At 30.6% G+C, this 23,421-nt stretch overlaps 1 protein-coding gene across 1 annotated transcript in view; it reads right to left on the bottom strand.

The window, feature by feature from the left end:
• The window catches only part of LOC107453539 (FMRFamide-activated amiloride-sensitive sodium channel), a 39,387-nt gene that overhangs the window by 4,885 nt on the left and 11,081 nt on the right, over window positions 1-23,421 (bottom strand). Inside the window, exons 6-9 of the mRNA XM_043046667.2 lie at window positions 22,148-22,234; window positions 20,512-20,626; window positions 10,963-11,035; window positions 3,390-3,453 (exon numbers count right to left, since the gene is read on the bottom strand). Coding sequence (XP_042902601.1) covers window positions 3,390-3,453; window positions 10,963-11,035; window positions 20,512-20,626; window positions 22,148-22,234 — 339 coding nt within the window. The remainder of the gene's footprint in view (window positions 1-3,389; window positions 3,454-10,962; window positions 11,036-20,511; window positions 20,627-22,147; window positions 22,235-23,421) is intronic.

The raw sequence follows: 23,421 nt of genomic DNA, 5'->3' as shown, positions 1-23,421 counted from the left end.
GGGTCACCAATGGGTGATAGTTGTTATTGACTATATAAACCTTCATCTATGAAAAGGTACCTCGACATAAAATCGAGTTAACATGTCTTATATTACTGAATTGGAACTGTATTTTTGTAGTGGTAGACACGCAACAGTGGTATTAATTTGACGTCATGTGAATTTAGATTTTTTTTTTAAAACCACTTAACCATTTAGCGTGCTGAATATGAAGAAATGCCTAAAAAGTTACATTGGTAATCCCAGCCAAAACCAGGCAAACCGACCAGGACCTTTAAGGATTAATCTTGATATATTAGTTATAAAAAGAAAGTAAGTACCAATTTATTCTTTTTGTTGTTAAACTTGGATTAAACATTGAAAGAGTACATTTTTTTTTGCTACGTCCATTCTATTAACGGCTTCCCTAACCAATTATTTTGAAATGCAAAAAATCAACCTATTTTTTTTAATTTCATTAATAAATACAAGGAACAAAAACAAAACACACGCTCTAAGTTGACATTCTATTTTGTTTATGCGTAAAAAATATTTAATTGACCACCAGTTTACTATCCCAAAATGATCTCGGTCAAATGAAAAAAGTTAAATATGAGTCTTTGTATAGGTTCACATTTTCTTAATCTGAAATTTCATCTGCATTACTTTCACTTTCGCTGGCGAGCTCCATTTTTTTTTAACTCTTTCTTTTCTATGTAAATTCATTGTATATACAATTATACAAAACACGTTTGCAGTCCCACAAATAGCAAGTCGTCCCAAACAAATATTGGCTAACGTCCAATCACAGCAGATTATTTTTTTCCTTTTGTTTTGTTTCCGACCGTATAAAAACGTGATGAAACAAAATGTACTGACGAATTCTGCTATGCACGAGTTTACTCGGGATAATAAATATTTGCTATATACACATACCCGAGTAATCTCGGGATAATCAAGGAAGCCGTTAATACGAATTTTATGCTAAATCCAGAACAAATTCAGAATAAAATTCAGTCTGACCGACATGTATTTTAATTCCAAATATTTCACTAAATTTTAATATTTTTATAGACGCCGTTGCATATGAATTTTTTTTCATTAGATAAAACTTTCCAAGGACGTGATCTTAGTCATTCATAAATTATATTCCATTGCTTTAATTAAAAAAAAAAGATTATGGAAATTATTCTACACAGAAACAGTACCTACTCGAATACAGTCTATTCATTTATTCTATAAAGAAATACAGTCCCTGGTTAAATTATTCGACGAACTCTCAGATTCTATGTAAAATTACAATTATCAGGTGATACTCTATACAGCTTTATTGTTTTTACGTGACTGAAAGCAGTTCACACTTGTTTCATGCTTGTGTATCGATTGGTTAACATTGTAATGCAATACGTTAAAAATAAATTAAAAAAAGAAGGTATATGAAAAATCTCCTGAATAAAAACTCATTACATGTATGTTTAAACATAAAAGCCTTCTATATAAACACGTGCAAAACCAATAATTATTAAAACACTACAGTGTGTCTAATAATTGGGTCTAATTACTATAATATACCAAAATAATGATTGATATAATAAATAGTCTATATTTATATAATATATCGTCTAATTTATCCAATCGCCGAATTTATATTATATATCGTCTCATTTAACCCATTGATACACGAACGTAAACAAGTGCAAACAGTCACATAAAAACAATAAAGCTGTATAGAGTATCACCTGATAATTAAGATTTTACATAAAATCTTAGAGTGCGTCTAGTAATTTGGCCAGAGACTCTACTGAATACAGACAAAGTTAATACAGAAACTCCTAACACATATAAGCCCTTATTCCTTCATTTAAAACAAATCAATTATTCAAAACTACATACTAAGTAAATTCTTAAAATTCTCCCTGATTTAAATTCGAACTCCATTTACTGGATGTAGAACAAAGGAAAGAAATAGTCTACTTATTTCTCTTCTGGAACGATTTCCTATTTCAAATTAAGCCTAATCACTGGGTGAACAGCTCGTGTAATTTTCTCACTTCAATTGAGACTTCAGTTGGGGACAAAATTAAATGTACTATATAATTGGACTATTATTATCTCATGGGTAAAAATGGGCGTAAAACTAGTATGGATATTTAACTCTAGCGAGAGACGAAATAAAGGGGAAAGTAGTAGTAAAGAATAACTGATTTATTATTAATTACATTGTAAAAATATTCAGTTTTATAAGGCTGTTAAAGATTTCGTTACTTTTAGATAAACCGAAAGCTGCTTAAAGAAATTATTCTTAATTGTATAAACATATTTCATATACAGGGTAAAATGAAATGGAAGGGTTTGAGAAGAAATTAGAATTTGGTTTTAAATGATGGAGAAATATATTATGAGCATATCTATTCAATGCATTGAAAAGTAATAAAATATAGAAGAAAAATATTGTATACTCAGTGCAAAAAGAAGAAAAATAAATTATTACTTTAAATAACTCTTAATTCAAGGATCTGTTTTTCACAATAAAAGATGGTGAAATCTGTTAAGTTGGCCACTACCGTGTACATTAAGTACAGTCCCTGGCTCTATTATTAGACGCAGTATAAGTATAATTATCAGGTGGCCTTATTGTAAGACGCAGTATAATTATCAGGTGATACTACACAGCTTTGTTGTTTTTTATTGAATGAAACCGGTTTACACTTGCTTATGTTCGTGTATCAATGGGTTAACACTGTCATGCAATACTTTGAAAATAAATACAAATAGGAAGTATATGAGAAATCTCTTGAATAAAAATCCATTACATGTTTGCTTGAATATAAAAGTATTGCCTATAAACTCGTGCAAAGCAAATCATTATTTAAAACACGATAATTTAATCTCCTTATTATAATATACTAATATAATACCTGATATAATAAATATTCCATATTTATCTAATATATCGTCTAAGTTATTCAATCGTCGAATTTATATTGTATATCGTCTCATTTAACCAATTGATAGACTAACGTAAACAAGTGCAAACAGTCACATAAAAACAATAAAGCTGTATAGTGTATCACCTGATAATTACGATTTCACATAGAAATGTTTAGTGCGTCTAATAATTTGACCAGGGACTGTAGGTTGTGATACATAAGTTTCTCTGTTCCATTTTAATGATACGAATTTAAATATATTATTTAATTTTCTATGTCATATTCTAAGTTACGAAATAAGATACAAAAACGTTTTTACTAGAGATAAATTTACATAGAATCTTCCCTTTTTTGTGGAATGATAAACTAATAATAAGAATGATTGGTTTTTGATTCCACGAATAGTAAGAATGATTAGTTTATCATGCCAATGATAAACTATTCAATATTTAACATATCACAGTCGTAATTCGGTTTTACCTCGTTCTTATAGTTTTCAGCTGGCCATTTGGCCGTTGAGATCATCACATCAAAAGAAGTAGACCTAGAAGAGATTCATGATAAATAAATGAGAAAATAAGGTTAAATATTCAGAAATAACGTTACAAAATATGAATGCACATTAATTATCTATTAATTTTAACAAAACGTATGAGTTAACGTATAAATACTTTACATGAGACTATTGACACAGTTAATTGTAAATTTCAATCACAATCTCTCTCACCTAGAGTACTGTTTGATAACTCTGATCAATATCCAAAGGGAGTACTTTACATTCTATAGTTTGATTTGTCATGCTTAAACACACTCATCGCATACTTCCTTTTAGCTTAATTCATCTTTAATTGAATAACACAAGAAGAAGAAGAACTCTGATACACAGACACCTACCCTAGTGAATTCAGCGTCAGAAAGTCCTCAAAGTTCCCTTAACAAATCAATATCTCTGGGGGTACTGTATTGGAGATTTCTGTGGTTCATATCATAATTATAATCAGCGGATAAATGAATGGAGTATGAATAGGTTATCCTTGTAAAACGGGCTGTAAAGTGTAGGTGCCTGAAGTCGTATTCTCGAATATAGATGGAGCCACGGAGAAACAAGAAACGCACCCAATGCCTTAAGAATTCTCTTGGATTCCCATTGGTGGTGTTGGCAAGTAGCATTAGTAACAACAACAACAAAAACAAAATGTGTCTCATACGCACCACATTTGAACAACAAAACAAAATTGTTTATGAAAAGATGACGGAAAACTATTTAACAAGTGAAGCTCAGAGTTGCTCAACATACCTCAGAGCTTGTCTTATCTATATTTTACATATTAAGCATTAAACTTTTATAAAACTCATTTACTTCCATACTTAATTATGAAAGCATTTTTTTTTCATTATTGTATTTTCTAAGATGGATACCCCTCAGAGTATACGTATGAAAGTAAGTATACAAAATTTATTATTTTAGACCAACTCTATAAAATAGTTTTCTACAATAATATTGCGTTGCTTTAAATTATGTGGGGTTTTTGTAAGTTTAAAAAGTTCTACAGCTAATATTTTATTTACCTTTGTTTTGTTTACTCTATTTAATGATGACCTCATAAGCAATGATTGTGTTCAGAAATTTATGTAAATTTAAGAAAACGAAGAGACATTGAAGAGACTGATATGAACTCCGTTCGCTTATTAGTTTTAAGGTGACTAAGAAATAATGAATAAACTTAACTTTCAAAATGATAAAACTACAGAGTTTACTACCAGAAATATACTAAATACCTCATAACGCAATAAACAAAAATGCCCCAATCCTTCTAATGAGGAAGTTCTTTTTTGATAGTAAGCCTCTTTTCCAAATAACCATTCCAGATTACAATCTCAAAACAAAAATCAATATGAAATCTTTGCGGAAAACTTCCTTTCGAAGTCGTCATTATCACGATGGAACATTCACAGAAAGAAATTAGCTCATTCTACCTTCCCGAACGAGGCTGATTACTTTGCTTCAGAGTTCTTTCAAGAAACGAGAAAAGTGTCGTTGCTAATTAAATTAACATTCGTTACTTAAAACCAAGTATTTAGTGCGACATTGATGAAAAGTAATAATTTGTCTGGCATTAATAAATGCAATATCAAAGTTAGTTTTTTCCTTTTTTTAAATTTTTTGTCTGGTGATGAGATAATTGATAGGACATGAACAATACGCTATTTTTTTCTTCTTTTTTTTTAGCTGTTGCGAGGTTTTAGTTATTTATTATTTAGTTATTGTCAATCTCTACCTAGCTCTCTCTACGCTGATGGTGAAAATGGCATGTAACAAGATGTGGAAAAACATATAAAAAAAGAAGATATTCATAAAAGTCTCCTTTTACCTCATTGTTTAAACTTATATACGAAGGTAATTATGCAAGGGTGACTGTGACCCATAGTGAAAAACCACGAAAATTTTTGTTGCAAACACTCGATATCAATTTATAAATTTTACATGTATAATATATATTTTTTGAAATAAGATTTATATTTAAATTACCTACCAATGAAGAATATCAGACCTTTTTTGTTAGACACTTTTTAGTAGACACCTTTTTAGTAACTAATTTAAGAAGAAAGTAAAATCGTGTGAATGTGAATAGCAATATTGGATTTTAAGAACGTAAAGGTACGAATCAGTTTGTGCGACTTTTTAAATCTCGTATAAATGCGATAATCGATGTTTGATTCGCGATCGCAACGAACTATAGGGAGCGTTATTGTATGAGACGAATACCTGCGATTTCTATATGTACAGTCACTCAGTTACTCTGGAGACGTCTTTAATGTAGCGTGTAGCATTGTAACGTTCCTTCTTTATTGTGGCTTATTCAATTTAAAAAAGAAAAAATGTTTGATATTCTTTCTTATGCAAAACGAAAACAAAATGGTATCACTTTTTAGTTAGAGATGGAACATCCAAAACACATTGGAAAAATATTTGTAAATAAACAGAAAAAAATATGTATATTCTTATAAGAGTTAAAACCTAATGCCCGAGAAATTGTTTTACTAAATTTAATGATATAACATAAAAAGCCTATTTAAACTTTACATTCCATAGTTTTAAGAATCTTAATACTTCAAAAACTAAAATGAACAAAAAGAATACATAAGTCTCATAAAATTTTGCAAAAAAAGTTTTTTGACCACAATTTTTATCAAAAAATTTCAAGTTTCAATAAAAATCATTATTTAGAAACTAAAAAACGTAAAATAAAGAATGCTTACGAAACAAAACAAAAAAAAAAACAATTCTTTTTTGTCGTCATTTTTCAAGTGCTACGAAAATTCGTCTTTGGGATTTGCCAAAAGCAAAACAAGATGCAATTTCATTTTTTCAAGAGCGAAATATTTTACCAAAAAAAACGAAATTTATCAATTCCCATGACATAAGACTTTATCTTGGTAAACGTACGTTTTGGAAATGTTATCTCATTTGGAATCCTATTTATTAGAGTTAATATGACGACATCAACAGGTGAACGAAAATATAGTTTGTTTTGAATCTATATTGAACTTTATATAGGCTCATTTCTCATCGAAATCCGATTGACTACTTTGATTTTAAATAAAGTGTTTTATTTTATGATTTGTCGCAAAAAATTTAGGTGTAGATTGGCGGCACTTAAAAACTGCCAAATCTGTAGCTGCGGTGGCGTTAATGCATAAGTACCGAATTTTTATTCCATACTTTTCTGAATCATATTACTTCAAACCAAGAATATGCAAGAAGTATCATAAATACATAATGTTATAAAATTTAATTTTTCAAAAAAAAGTATTTTGACGACAATTTTTATCAAAAAATCATTAACTAAAAAACGTAAAACAAGGAATTCTTAAGATAAAAAAGCAATTCTAAAAATTCTTCATATTGAAAAAAAAACTGTCATATTGTTTCCTTTTTTCATTCTTATAGTTCTTATTTAGACGTAAAACCATTCTGTAAAGAACTATCATCAAATAAGAAAAACAATTATTTGCAAGTAAATTTTTTATTATAAAAATCATAACACTCACCTTCTTTATAAATCCGGAGAATTCCAAATGAAATGTTCTTCGTTTGAAAATTTTATTTTCAAATAATATCTACATAGATTATTCCTTCATTACTTTTAGATAACATACCACACATCAAAATTTTATAATTGTATGATCTCGATATGAATTTCAAATTCCTTGAAGACAGAATAGCTGAATTCTAGTTGAAATTATTCTTTTAAAACTAAAAAATGCTTACCAAGAAAGCGATAAAAATTTATTAATAATCAACACAAATTTCAAGTAATTCAGAGAATTCCTTATTGTTTTTTCCCGAATTATATAGATACAGAAATATTTACTATTCTATAAAGAAGAAGAATATTATATAATTATTACAGATCTGTACATTCTGAATTCACATTAATTCATTGGAATGACGAAAGCAATATTGACTTCACTTTAATTTGTAAAGAATTGAAGACAGAAAAAATTATTTTACCGTAATACACACATCTGAAACAGCAAAAGATCATGAAATCGGAATTAATGTTGGTAATAGAAAGGTAAAAATTATTGAGAAATTGTTCCTCGAATGCTTGGCGTGTTCTGCTTTAATGTTTGGCATGTTCTGGTTAGCTTTTTCAAGTTCTGCTACCTTTTTTCTAAGCGAAATTTGGCTTCTTATTTGCTGCTAAGAAAATGGCGTCCGTCATTGCCAATGGTTATGATGGAATTAATGCCCGATATTTTCAGGCTGCCGCTAGAGGGTGTACTCGAGCGTTGCGATTGCGAATACTATAAACTCTTGAATACGAATAACAAAATTGGATTTTAAACTCGGGTCAAAACGGATCGTGACATTTGAATTTTAAATCACGTGAATACGAATCACTATGTACGATTTGTAAAACGCGTGAATAAGATTCACAATGTGTAACTTTTAAATCAGGTAAAAACGAATTGATACTCGACAGGCTTGGCCTACTGGAAATAAAATGGAAAGAACAGTTGATAATGCAAATATATGTCACGTTTCAACAACCAATCGGGATCGAGATAAACACAACGTCACTTGCAAGTATCCCATTGTATTAAATAATTGTATAATATTTAAATCCTATCTGGTCAGGCTTAAATCTAACTTGCCCTAGTCTTATCTGTATACATTTTAACAAATTAATTTTAATTTAAGTATTAGTGTATACATGTATCCTAAATTAATGATACTAGCTTTATATTGTGTCGTAAAAATTTGACTTACTCTTACGTGTATATTACTTTATGTAATTATAAATTTTAGTATATACCAAATATACAGTCCCTGACCTATATATTATACTCACTCTAAAATTTTATGTAAAATCTTAATTATCAGAAGATACTCTATACAGCTTTATTGTTTTTATGTNCGAGTTTTAGAAAAAAAGTAACGATTTCGTTCGATATTTCCGTTACAAATACTTGTACTTTTTCCCTAAAAAAGTAACGAAAGTACAAGTAAAAGTACTAAATTTAAAAAGTAACGAAGTACAAGTAAAAGTACGTACTTTTTACTTGTTCCGGCGGTACAAGTAACGAAAGTAAAAGTACTGCCATCTATGCTATAAACTCTTGAATACGAATAACAAAATTGGATTTTAAACTAGCGTGAAAACGGATCGCGACATTTGAATTTTAAATCACGTGAATACGAATCACTATGTACGATTTGTAAAACGCGTGAATAAGATTTACAATGTGTAACTTTTAAATCAGGTAAAAACGAATTGATACTTGACAGGCTTGGCCTACTGGAAATAAAATGGAAAGAACAGTTGATAACGCAAATATATGTCACGTTTCAACAACCAATCGGGATCGAGATAAGCACAACGTCACTTGCAAGCATCCCATTGTATTAAATAATTGTATAATATTTAAATCCTATCTGGTCAGGCTTAAATCTAACTTGCCCTAGTCTTATCTGTATACATTTTAACAAATTAATTTTAATTTAAGTATTAGCGTATACATGTATCTTAAATTAATGATTCTAGCTTTATATTGTGTCGTAAAAATTTGACTTACTCTTACGTGTATATTACTTTATGTAATTATAAATTTTAGTATACACCAAATATACAGTAAATGACCTAAATATTATACTGACTCTAAAATTTTATGTAAAATCGTCATTATAAGGTGATACTCTATACAGCTTGTTTTTGTGAAACTGTTTGCACTTGTTTACGTTCGTGTATCCATTGGTTAAATTAGACGATATATAATATAAATATAGAATATTTATTATATCAAGCATTATACTAGTATATTATAATAATTAGACCAAATTATTACATGCACTGTAGTGTTTTAATAATGGCAGGTTTTGAACTTGTTTATATGCGATACTCTCATATTTAAACATAAATGTATTGAGTTTTTATTCAGTAAATTTTTTATAGACTTCCCATTTGTATTTATTTTTAAAGTATTGCAATGTTAATCAAATGATACACGAACGTAAACAAGTGCAAACAGGTTTCAGTCCCGTAAAAACACTAAAGCTGTATAGAGTATCACCTGATAATTAAGATTACATTACATAGAACTTCGAAGTGCGTCTAATAACTTGGTGGCCAGGAACTGCATACTTATATTCATTACATAAGCAAACACACAAGTAATGTTCTCTCAAAAACTAATTTTCAAAAACACAATTTCTTCTTCCATATTTCATTCCTAAGTAAACAATTTCGTTAACAAGTTTAGTCAAACATCTTTTATCTTCGAACAACGAGGAGGAAAAATAGTGGTAGCTGTAATTCTTTAAATGCTATGCGATGCAAGACTTAAGTTGTAAAATAAATCAGCGTAAATTCGATTACATCGAGTGAAATATTTGATTACCAAAGCCATTATCGAACCTGCAGTTTTCATTAACCGAGAAAAACCGTTCGTTAATTTTCTATAAATCTCAAACAAATTCAATGAAATTTCAACAGAGTGTTTTTGTTTTTAGAATTGATGTTTATGGGTAGTAAAACTAAAATGGAATATAAAATACTGACTTGAGATCTATCAATTTTAAAATAGTTTGCTAATGGCGAATTTTTAACTTATGTGTATTTGATATCTCTTTTGTTGGATTTATTTAATCTTCAAAACAATGTACTTAGAGATATTTTCAAAGCCTATCTTCATTTCTATAGTTATCTTTAATACTTATTACAGTTTGGAAAAATTTTACTACAAAATATAAACGTTTTGTAAAAAGTAATAAAAATTAAAGCACTCAGTGGCACTTGTCATTTTATTTTCCGGACGATGCATTCTGGCAACCTTACAGTCCCTGGACATATTATTAAACGCACTCTAAGATTCTATGTAAAATTATAATTATCAGATGATACTCTATACAGCTTTATTGTTTTTACTCGGATGAAACCGGTTTGCATTTGCTTAAGCTCCTGTATCAATGGGTTAACATTGTAATAAAATACGTTAAACATGAATACAAATAGGAAGTATATAAAAAAAATCTCCTGAATAAAACCCCCATTACATGTATAAAAGTATTGCCTATAAACTCGTGCAAAACATGTCATTATTAAAACACTACAGCGCGTCTGATAATTGGATCTAATTATTATACTATACTAATATAATGCCTGATATTATAAATATTCTATATTTATATAATAAATCGTTTAATTTATCCTATCATCAAATTTATATTACATATCGTATAATTTAGCACATTGATACACTAACGTAAACAAGTGCAAACCGGTTTCAGTCACATAAAACAATAAAGCTGTATAGCACTAAGCAGCAGCTTAGTGCTATACAGCTGTTGCTATGTACAGCTGTTGCTATGTAGCTGTTGCTAAGTTGTATAGTATGACCTCATAACTAAGATTTCACATAGAATCTTATAGTGTTTCTAATAATATGGCCAGTTAGTGTACAGTGACTGACAAATGTTTTTTTAAATAAAGACCATTATGTAGATTTGGAATAAATGCGTATGTTATTGATAAATAAATTGACTTACCTGCAAGGTAAAGGGCAAGAACAGGCAGAAATGTCAAATCTTGAAGACTCTTTAACATGGTTCAAACAACAAACTAATAGTAAAATAAAATTCCGATATTAATTTAAATCCATATGAACTAACTGAGATGTTTATCCATATTTAAAAGTTAAAACCATACATGGCAGTACTTTTACTTTCGTTACTTGTACCGCCGGTACAAGTAAAAAGTACGTACTTTNAATGCATTAAATATAATATATTAAATATATTATTGTATTAAAAAATGAATGGTTGTAGTTCATTTACGTCGCACTAGAGCTGCACAATGGGCTGTTGGCAACTGTCTGGGAAATATCCCTGAAGATGATCCTAAGACATGCCATCACAATTTTGATCCTCTGCAGAGGCGATGGCACCCCCACTTGGGTAGCCCGACGACCATCGCGTGAAGTCGAGAACTTCACTGTAGAACAGTTTAACGAGGACCCATACCGCGCACCCACGGTTCCTACGCAGACTAATCCAAGTGGTCATACAACCGCACACTGACAGCAGCCAATGATGCTTGACTTCGGTGATCTGCTGGGAACCGTGTCTTAACGATCAGTCCACTGCGGGACTTTAAAAAAATAAATAAAACATAAAAATAAATAAATACAGCACTTATTTCAAGAGTCAGAAGTCGTTGGTATGATTATAAATTAAAGAAATCTATTTTAACACACTTTTGGAAATTTCCTTGAAAAGGTGGCTAAATAACATTTTAGTTAATTGTTATTTTATGATTAGTACAATATTCAACCGAAACAGTCAAATAACCAGAAAAAGATGGTAACTGTTAACTGTGAGAAAAAAGAAGGGCAGATATAATTCTGAAAATGAACTGAAATTACTTTAACTGAAGTTTTTAAAAATCAAGATTTTCAAAAAGTTCAGTAAAAATAATTTTAATTCTAAGCAACTAGGGAACTGCCTTTGCATCAGAAAGGTTCTGGGTTCGAATCCCGGGCAAGGCATGGATATTCTTTCCTTCTCTGTACTATTTCTCCCTTCTGTGGGAGCAACGTTGGCCCACCTAAAAGGTGCCCCTGAAAGAGAGGCCAACAAATCTGCCCTGTAAATGCCAACTCAGACAAATGTTAGCTCATACAGCTTCAATTGGTAAAATGTTGAAAGCAGAAGTTCTTTATAGAGAAGCCGTAGATTGGCGCTTTTGAAGCAGTTGTTTCCAAGTATGCCAAAGTTTGAGTTTTACAAATCATTACCAAAAGCTAGTTTCCCAAATTTAATATTTCATGCCCAGATAGTCAGTGCTTCATCTTATATACGTGAACAAGTGTCTTCAACTATGAAATTTAGAAATAATCATTTCAGATGCAGACTAACAAAAAAGCATTTAGCCTTAAAATAAGTACATCTCACTTCAAACCTCAATATATGGAACTTTTAAAAATGAAATCGCAATTTCATTCATCTCACTAAATATTTAAATTAAAACTTGTAAGTCGTTTTTTTTTCATTTTAGATAATTTTACTTGGCCCACCAAGCTTTTTTTCTTCTCGATTTTATGCCCTCGACCAAAAAAGTTTGCCCACCCCTGGTCTGCGGTCTTGTGCAAGTTATTGGGTACGTTGACAATAGATCCTTTCATCCCTAACTGGTGATCAACACCCAGTTCTCGTATTTGCATGAAAGGGGTTCGGAGGGTCACCATTTGCTCGTCTTTGTGTGCAGCGATTAAGGTATTCCCGCCTACGTTCCTTGACTTTTTCAGCCTGGGTAAGTTTAGGTCTTGGCATTGATTTTTCAACTCTAACTTTTGGGACCGTGTCAATCAGTTTGGATCATCTTTAGGTGTGATATTCACCCGAATAAGAATTGAAAACGATCCATTTTGAATTATAGGCTAGAATATCTGGTTCTTAATTAGAAACAAAAATATCGTTCAAATGATGAAATTCTCTTTTATTCACAACTCAAGAACTGTTTATGGGATCTCTTTGGTTCCCTTTCTCAAAAATAAACTCACGCATAACAAAATTAAAAGTGAAAAAAGAATTCTAAAAAAATTATCAAGCAGCCATAGCAACACATGCTCACTGTTTATTATTACTCTTGATTATTGTAGTTGAAAAGTGCTGACGAGATGAAATTCAAACGAAGATCCATTCTGCCAATGGGTAATAATATGTAAGTTAAAGTTCAAAGAATAATGAGTCGTGTCTTCGAATCGTATAGCACGAGTTCTTCAGAATTGTTTTTAAACACTCTAAGGGAGTAAGATTTTAGTCGACTAAGTTTCGATGAAGTACAAAACAGGATGTTAAAAAGAATTTCTTTGGATTAAAACTGGAATTTTGTGGTTAAGAAAGTTTTTGAAATTTTTTTTTCTAGCATAAACTAGGGAGTAAAAACATCAAGCATAGTAAAATTTTACATACATACACGATACATGGATGCCACTAGTTCAATTTTACATAGAACATGGATACCACTAGCTGATTCAATGCTGTTTCATGAGAGCACGGGAGAGCTGTATTAACGTACTCTACTTTTGAATGCTGATCGTGAAAGCTGTATTAGGTTCATGGTCGTGGTTACTCCTGTGTTGCCTTTAGCAGTCGATTGAGTACGTTGTTTGTGATCGAAACTGATTAGCAACAGCACGAGGTGGATAATGTCGCAGTCAACTATTCAATGGTGGCCATCCATAGTAGTAGGCGTGTTCAGATCGAAGCAGGCGCTACGGTCACGATGGGCGTATTCATATCGAATTGGGAGTTTCGGCCAAGTCCGAAGGTCACCCATGTGGGGAGCGAGTAGTTTTCGACCATGTCAACCTTCATCTATGAAAAGGTACCCCACCATAGAATCGAGTTAACATGTCTTATATATACTATTGAATCTGAATTATATTTTTGTAGTGGTAGATAAACTACAGGCTGTTAATTATTATACAAATTCTAGCTCAAGTCAGGCATACACATAGAAATATTATGATTCAATTGGTACAATACCAAAAACTTAAGTCGCAAAATTCATAGCAGTAGCAACATGTTTCAGATCCAAAATATGACCATTTCATATGTACTGATAAAACAAAAACCTCACTCTTTTGTATAACAGTAAATACAAATATGATGTATGCAAAAAATGTAGATCTGTGTGTATTTTTTATCTTTGTATTCCCAGGACAACATACTTGATGGTACTATCAAAGGATTTTGATGGTTTATGTTGGTGTCAATAAGATTTTTGATGGTCCAACTTGTGTTGATGGTCACCATCATAAAACAATCTCCATCTAGTTTTGATGGTTTTTGATGGCCCAACAAATTTTCATTATTACAAATTGGAAAGTGTTGCTTTGTGTTATGACGGTAAACTATCAAGCAATGTTTGATTTCTGATGGACCAATATTAACCATCATATTTTGACGGTAGATGTTGTTCATCATTATGGTGGTCAACCAGCAAATTGTGTTTCTTATTGTTGGACCAACAACAGCCATCAAAATATCATGGAAGATGCTGTATAGTTTGATGGTCTACCAACAAGATGTGTTTAATAATGTCGGACATACAAAAACAGTTTAAATATTATGGAAGATGTTATTTAACTATTATGATGGTTCTACCATCATGCCATGTTTATTAGCGTAGGACCAATAGCAATCATCAAACTAAGATGGAACGTGCTGTTTTTCCTGTATGATGGTTTAACCACCATGTTATGCTGTTGTTGAACCAATGACAACCATCAAAATAAGATGGAAGATGTAGTTCACCATTATGATGGTCAACCAGAAAATTATGTTTTTTAATGTCGGATCCACAACAACCATCAAAATATAATGGAAGATGTTGTATGATCGTTTTGATGGTTGAAAAGATTGCATTGAAAAGAGTTTACCGTTTTTGACCTTTGTTTGCAAGCAGTCTGTATCCTTGATGTATATTAAACTGAAGAATGAATGAAGTATGAATATTCAGTTTAATATGTATATGATTCATACATATTAAACTGAAGTATGAATCATATTAAACTGAAGCATGAAAAAACTATGCATCGAAGATGCATAATTTTTTCTTATTATGTTGTTTCGTTTTGTAATGCCCCTTAATGTATTTGCAATTATACTTTTCGCGTATTTACCTGTAGTCTCGATGACTTTTTAAGTGAATTGTACATTTTTTTGGCACAAAATTGAAAAACTCGCTTTTTTGAAGATAATTTTATGTAAAAAAATATTTAATACAGTTATTTATTAATTTGTTTGGTAATAGTTGAAAAATTTTGAATAGTAAGATTTGCAGTTTTTTTTACATCTTTTTAAAGTATATAATTTTAAAGTCAAAGGTATAAATATTCTTAAATGAAAAATATAAAATTTGAACGAAATCTGTCAAATAGTTTCGATGTTATGAAATCAATCATGCATTTTTTTTAAATCATATATATATTTTTTTTAATTTTAGAAACTCGTAATTGAAAAACTCGTTTTTCAGAAGCTAATTTTATTTAAAAAAAATAATTAATACAGTTATTTATAAATTTTTTTGGTAATAGTAGAAAAAGTTTGAGTAGTAAATTTTCACATCTTTTTAAAGTATATAATTGTAAATTATATGGTATAAATATAATTTTCGATGCTTTCTTTTGTATTTTTACCAAAATTTTTATGATTGTGTATTTTGTGTTTTAAAACCATAATCAGAATTTTGTCACCGGAAAAAAGAGATCGCAAGTTCATTAAAGGATAGAAAGAGTTTATAATAAAGCTATTATCTTAATCTAATAAATATAAAATGAAAATAAATTGCAAAAAAATAAAATTTGTATAATAAAATCTATTACGTTATAAAGCTGTGATTATATTTAAAGTCGACGTTTCCTCATTGCATATTTAAGACAAAAGCTAATTCCTTTAAAAACATTCGATTCAAATTTTTAAGACCTTTTTATAAATTCCTTTATGAAAAGTACTTTAACGAGTGCTAACTTGTCTTTTATCACTGAACATAAAACTCTTAAAAGCAGCAAGAGAACCTCATTATTACCTTATCTACTTCAACAACAGAAAAAGCCTAATTAGAATAACTTGTATACAACTTTATATGTATTAAAACTGCTTTTATTTTGCCCTTTTACGCATAACTAATTATCTACACAAAAGGGTAATTTTCTAAAGCTTCAGTGTGTAAAAAACGAATTGTTTTATGTAAATATTTGAAGTTTTAAAAATTAAACTCCCTGCTTTTTTTTAATTCAAAAATCTTTGCTTTCCTTATTAGAGTAAAAATTTATTTTGCGATTAAGCTAGAGATTTGACTTAAAATGACAAAATTATTATTTTTCTTAACTTTCCATAAAGGATTTATAAGCTCAAAATGCACATTTATAAATTGCCCCATTCAAAATGTGGAGTTCGAAATATAAAAGTTACGATATTTTGAATAGACTCATAACTAAGATAAAAGAACCGTAATTCTTTTACGTAAGTACCGTAAAATAGGGTTATTTTTTTAGGGAAGTTGACAGAAAAATATGCATCTATCTGAAAGCAGATACTTGGCAAGTAGTAAATGAGCTATAAAGTCTTTACTTCTTACATTATAAAATTTAAAAATTATCTGTTTGTGGCATGTACTAAAAATTTTTATTTTGTAATTTGTAACATTCAATTTTAGTTGGTTCTAAACTTTTAATCATAAAGGAATAAAGTTAAAAATATTGTTACACTCAATATAATGTAATAATAAAAAATTACTTAATAATCACAGGTTGGAGTGATAACATTACATAAACTTAGCTGAACAGCCGACTCAATTTCTTTCTGTTTACAACTGCTAATGTTCAAATTCGCAGCCGTGTAAATTTGATCCCGATCCAGAAGACAATGGAACTCCTCGATCCAGTATTAGGAGAAATTGTGCCTTCGTGGAGGACTTTTTGATGGAACTAACTCGTATTAGCGTTGCATGGAAAGGAAAACCACGAAACCCTCCCATAGTTAGCCTGAGGGCAAAGGGACTCAAATCCGTGATCCGTCTACCCCTGAGGATATTTTACTTCTGCACTCTGGTCCGTGCAAGTATGATACGGAATTCGTATCGAACAGCCATCGCTGGGATTCGAGCCCGGGTCATTGGAAAACGAACGCTCTATTTTAAATTACAAAACTTTCTAGAGGCTTTATAATAAAAGCAACAAAAATTACAATCCGCAGCAAAGACGACAGTAATTATTAAAAATATCAATAATTATTATAACAACACATAAATAAAAAAATATTATCAAAAATTGTTATACTAGGAAAAAATAATAAATATTAAATACATTGTAAATTGTTAATTAAAATAAAGTCGCATCTCAATTCTATATTTTTACAAGACCTAAACAAAATTAAAATAGTATGACAAAAAAAAAGGATTGAAAAAACAACAACAACAGTTTCCTAAATAAAGGTATAAAGCTGTTTTTGAAAGCTCTTTTTGTATATTTTGATGACATATCTTGTTTGAATTCTTTTGTAAGCTGTCTAGCTTCGAAATCAATAAAGTTTATTTAAGAGAATATGTTGAACAAATAAAAAGAAAAAAAATGTCACATGAAAAACATCATTTTAAAAGGATTTAATTTCTGTAGTAAGTGGAATTAAAAGTATTAATTAAATTCTCGAAATGTCTGAATCTGTAAAGTAGATTTGTAAAGTGTATTTATTTCTTGTCCAAGGACAATTTTCTGAATGAATAGCTTTCAAAAGTTATCAAGCACACTCAAACGCTGTTTCTTTACAAAAGACAAAAATCGTTCTAACTAAAATAAAATTTATTTTTACTTTTATAAAAATTTTATCCACAGAAAAGACTTAAAGTAGCTTCTTTGATTAACTTGTTCCTAGGTCTTTTTTTTAAAATAAAAGTTAAAAATTAAGGAAGAAAAAATTCACATTTGATATTGTTGAAAGAATAGTTTACTTCGCAAGAAATATAACTTCGTAACCATATCAATTATAACTTTGTAATCATGAGTACAACTGTAATCATGATTACAATACTCAATTACAGTAAACAATTACTTGTAATCATGATTACAAACATTCATAATTTTGATTACAACTGTAATCGTGATTACATAACCAATTACTGTAATCAATTACTTGTAATCGTGATTACAAGTAATCATAATATATGATTACATCTAATCATGATTACATGTACTTTGATTACCTGTAATTATGATTGCATGTAATTTAAATGCACGATAACAAGACTATTGTATGCTCATAAATGATTATATTTTACAGTAGATAGTATAATGTATTTTTAATTATACATTTTGTGAGTATTTACATGCATTACATTTTGTACGTATTTGTATACGCACAAATGAATGTAACTAAAATGTATATATTTGATTTTATCTAGTGCATATGTACAGACATTTTAGTTGCGCATGTGTTGCTCTGGCGACAGCTGTTTTTCTTTTTATTGTTCACTAGCAGGCATTTTTAATGTATTTACATCATAATAATTTAAAGTATTTTTATTTTCTTTTTATTATTAACGTATAATGACTGGCTTGGCAGTTATTTCAATATAAATATGAATGCTTAGGAAGGAAATGTATTTTGTGAAACACGTCCATAGGCAAGGATATGAAATCAAACATCCTTGGAGACAGTTTTTGCGACCCATTATTTGAAATGTTTAACGGAGTCATTCTAGAATGAAAAAGCATTTCACCAATGGCTTTCGTACTAAGGCGAACGCAACTTTTATTTCAATATTAAAATGTTTAAAAATTTCTAATCAGTTTAATTAACGCGTCATTTTTTTCTAAATTATTAGTTTCATTTTGGGAATTTACAGGGAATTGTTCTAAATACGTTATATTCTATATCGCTGTAATTTGTTTTTTAATTAAATGAATGCATTTCATAGTATTTTCGGAGGAGGGTTAGGCATACGAAATTCTAATAAGTTATTCGCATTTCTGAATGCAAATGATAAAAACGCTCTGAGAAATTTCCATAAAATTTAGAGGGTTGGCCATTCATTTATATGGGCGGCTTCATTCTTAAAGAAAAAAGCCCCCCTCCCATTACTCATAATTGTAGCAAATTTCAGAAAATTACTTGAGTTGACTGTCAGTTTTATCACCTTTTTTTGACAAAAAAGGTCAGTGCCCGTAATTATAATAACCTTAAATAAAATTAATAGAGTTGTCCGTTTATTCGTATTGTTGTCATAAGAAGCTTATTAACTTGATTTGGGAGTGTACAGCTGTTTTCAAGGTGGTTTCAACATCTGGCTATGGATGCAATAGTCTCAAGTTCAAATCCAGCCGCGTTAAAGAACGTCTTTCTCTCTCGCCCACTCACTGCAATAATGATCATGGTTAATGAATACTCAATTCTCTCATACTTCGACAGGGGCAGCACTACACTATTTCCCCACGTTCCCACGTGCGCTTTGATTCGACGAAAACAAATCAATTGAGTCTCAAACAACTTGATTGTTGTAGTTGTAGTTTATTTACGTCGCACTAGACCTACACAATGGGCTATTGGCGACGGTCTCGGAAACATCCCTGTGGATGATCCGAGGATATACCATCATAATTTTGATTTGACCTCTGCAGAGGGTATGGCACCACCGCTTCGGTAGCCCGACGACCTGCACGCAAAGTCCAGAACTTTACAGTAGAACAGCTTAACGAGGATCCATACCGCACACCCTCGGTCCGTAAGCAGACTGATCCAAGTGGTCACCCACCCGCACACTGACCGCAGCCAGTGATGCTTGACTTCGGTGTTCTACTGGGAATCGTGTCCTTACGATCTGTCCACTGCGGGACTCAAACTACCTGAAGTTCTCTACTGATAACTTTAGTAAGTATAACCTTAATTTTCTGTCCGAGGCTATATGTTTTATGAGATGCACACTCAGATCTGCAATTCTAAGTGTCATAATTTAAGCAACAATCATAATTTAAGGGCGGGGAATGGAACTCTTTTTGTTAGTCACTGACCGTGAGCTTGTGATCGGATTTTTGGAGTGTATAATATTTTTTTAAATTTTATTTTATAACCGTCGTTGGACAGCCTACTCAATTCTTTGGGTTCACGACTACTAATATTCAACTCCGTCTTGTTTTTCCTTGTCTGTTTGATCCCAACCCAGAAGACAAGGGAACTCCTGGATCAAGTATTCGGAGAAATTTGCCTTCGTGGAGGACTTTTTGATGGAACTAACATGCATTTGCGTTACGTGGAGAGGAAAACCATGAAAACCTCCCTAGATTTGACTGACGGCAAAGGAACTCTAACCCATGATCCGTCTACCACTGAGGATATTTTATGTCCGTACTGTGGTCGGTGCCAGCCGGAGGCGGAATTTGTATCTACCAGCCATCGCTGGGATTCGAACCCGGTTTATCTCACTGGAAGACGAACGCTCAATTCCCTGAGCCATCACGGCTCAGAGTGCATACACTGTTTTAATTAATTGTATCTATCTAAACATCCTGAAATAAAAAAGTTTGAATTGTAATTCATTACCTATTGTTTCATTTTTAATGTCGCACACTTTCCATGAAGACATCTGAGGTAACAGAGGATCAGCACATGCACATTGATGTATGTTTTCTTTTTGCTGGCACATTTGGAAGCAGCCCTAAATACATTTTAAAACATTTTTAATACACATTTGAGTTAGATGGCTTTTTAAGAGATAGCATTTTGCAATGCACTGGTCTAAATAAAAAAAAGTCCCCAGCGTTTTCTAATCATCCTGATATTTTTAAGGCTTATTGTTGCGAGACTGTGTATATTTAGGCTAATTAGAACATCTATCAAAAATTCAATTAGCCTAATTTGTATCACTTAATTTTCAATAAGTCTAGAAAGCTGAAGTCTTATTGCATACAGTTAATAGCATACACAGTATTGCTCTGTTCAACTCCGCAGCCTTGCAATTTTGAACACTATCCAAAAGACAAGGGGACTCTTGGATCTGCCTTTACGGAGGACTTTTTGGATGGAAATTATCCGCATTTGCGTTACATTGAGAGGAAAACCACGAAAACATTCTACAGTTAGCCAGGGCTAGGAGATTCTAATCCATGAACTACTTACCCATGATTCGAATTTCAAGTCAGCTTTGTAGTGGGTGTCAGACGGGAGCGAAATTCGTATAGACCAGCCATCACAGGGATTCGAACCAGGAGCATCTCATTAGGAGGCGAGCACTCTATCCCCTTAGCCACTACTCTATAGCTTTATTAAAGGTTTATTGCAATTTTCCTTAGCAAAATCAGTTTGATAGAGTAAATCTTTGCTAATTTTATTACTAGATACGCTGGTTGCAATAAGATTAAAAAATCCGAGAGGTTGGAAAATACAGAACACTTTTTGAACTAGAGTTTGAGGGACTGACAATAAATTAAAAACCAAAAATAGTATTTTTAGACACTCCATGTATATCAATAAATTTGTAAATTATCACAATTATTTTGATCACGATGCGTAACAATTGCACGAAATTTCATAAACCTAGTTATTATATTTATTTTATGAGTTCTATTTACTTGCAGCTTATGCGCAATAAATAAAAAGTATTATATTTTTCTTAATGTTCCTCGTGTTTTTTGTATTTATTTATTATGCTATATATATATTCAAACTAATTTTTCTTTGTTTTTTTTGCTCTTACTTTAAAAATATTCAATAAAATTAAACAAAATTTTTGGAGCAATTTAAAATTAAATACAAGTCTTTTCTTGTATACTTGTAGACTTGTAAAATTAAATACAAGTCTTTTCTTGTATAGTAGACTTGAAGGAAAAATTGTTGATATCTGTGATTTAAAGTAGTTTTTTTATACTGCTCACGCACGGAAAAATGTGAAAAAAATTTTCTCTCCATAATTTCGTAATAAATCGTATTTGGTAACTAATAAAATAAGTCCGTTTTGAATATCTTAAAAAATTGAAAATGTTTCAGGCAATTCTTAAAGTAGTGTTTGTACTTTTTAAAAGAAACTCAAATTTATGGTATTATTTTAACTACACAGTACGTTTTTCTTCTCACATTTTTTTAATATACTCATGTTGCATTTCGGAACATTTTGTACATAAATTAATGCTCTAAATTGGTCAAGAGCCCAAGTTTATTATTAGAAACTATGATGGCATACTTTCTGATCCAGGATAATCCCGTCAATTCCTTCTTCATACTCATGGCAACGATCTCTGTATGGTTCAGCTAACCTAGATTGCAAAACCTGAAAGAATGAAATGATAAAATATGAAAGAAAGCTAAGAAATACATGTACAGTCTCTGGCCAAATTATTAAACGCACTCTAAGATTCTATGTAGAATCTTAATTATCAGGTGATACTCTATACAGCTTTATTGTTTTTATGTGACTGTTTACACTTGTTTACGTTCGTGTATCCATTGGTTCACATTGTACTGCAATACGTTAAAAATAAATACAAATAGGAAGTACATAAAAAATCTCCTGAATAAAAACCCCATTACATGTATGGTTTAAAGATAAAAGTATTGCCTATAAACTCGTGCATAACATGTAAGTATTAAAAAAGAACAGTGCGTCTAATTATTGGGTCTAATTATTATAATATACAAATATAATACCTGATATAATGAGTATTCTATATTTATGTAATATATCCTCTAATTTAACCTATCGTCGAATTTATATTATATATCGTCTCATTTAACCCATTGATACACGAACGTAAACAAGTGCAAACAGTCTCGTAAAAAACAATACAGCTGTATAGAGTATCACCTGATAATTAAGACTTTGCATAGAATCTTATAGTGCGTCTAATAATTTGAACAGGGTCTGTAAGAGCTAATACATTATAAAACTATTTATATGCCAGAAGAAAACTTTGTAGCGTTTATGAAACAATCACACCTTAAAGATCCATTTTGAAATGTCAATTGAAGGAGACAAGTTTCAAATTTCTTAAAGTATGCATAAATTGGTGTTAATGTTCTTGGATTGTTATATCATATTAAATGTATAACAAAAAGTTAAATTAAGAACTAATACATTATAAATTCGTAAATACCTCAGAAGAAAAATGTGAAGCGTTTTTTAAACATTCAAGATAGTACCTTAAAGATGCATTTTAAAATGTCAGAAGAAGGAGACAATCTTTAAATTTTTCAAAGTATGCATCCATTGGTTTTAATGTTCTTGGATTGTTATATCATATTAAATGTATAACAAAAAGTTAAATTAAGAACTAATACATTATAAATTCATAAATACCTCAGAAGAAAAATGTGAAGTGTTTCTTAAACATTCAAGATAGTACCTTAAAGATGCATTTTAAAATGTCAGATGAAGGAGACAATCTTTAAATTTTTCAAAGTATGCATCCATTGGCTTTAATGTTCTTGGATTGTTATATCATATTAAATGTATAACAA

The sequence above is a fragment of the Parasteatoda tepidariorum genome, chromosome 8, assembly GCF_043381705.1.
Source record: "Parasteatoda tepidariorum isolate YZ-2023 chromosome 8, CAS_Ptep_4.0, whole genome shotgun sequence".
In the NCBI taxonomy this organism is placed as follows: Eukaryota; Metazoa; Arthropoda; class Arachnida; order Araneae; family Theridiidae; genus Parasteatoda; species Parasteatoda tepidariorum.
Note: the sequence above shows the minus strand (reverse complement) of the source record. Positions and strands in the feature narration are given on the sequence as shown.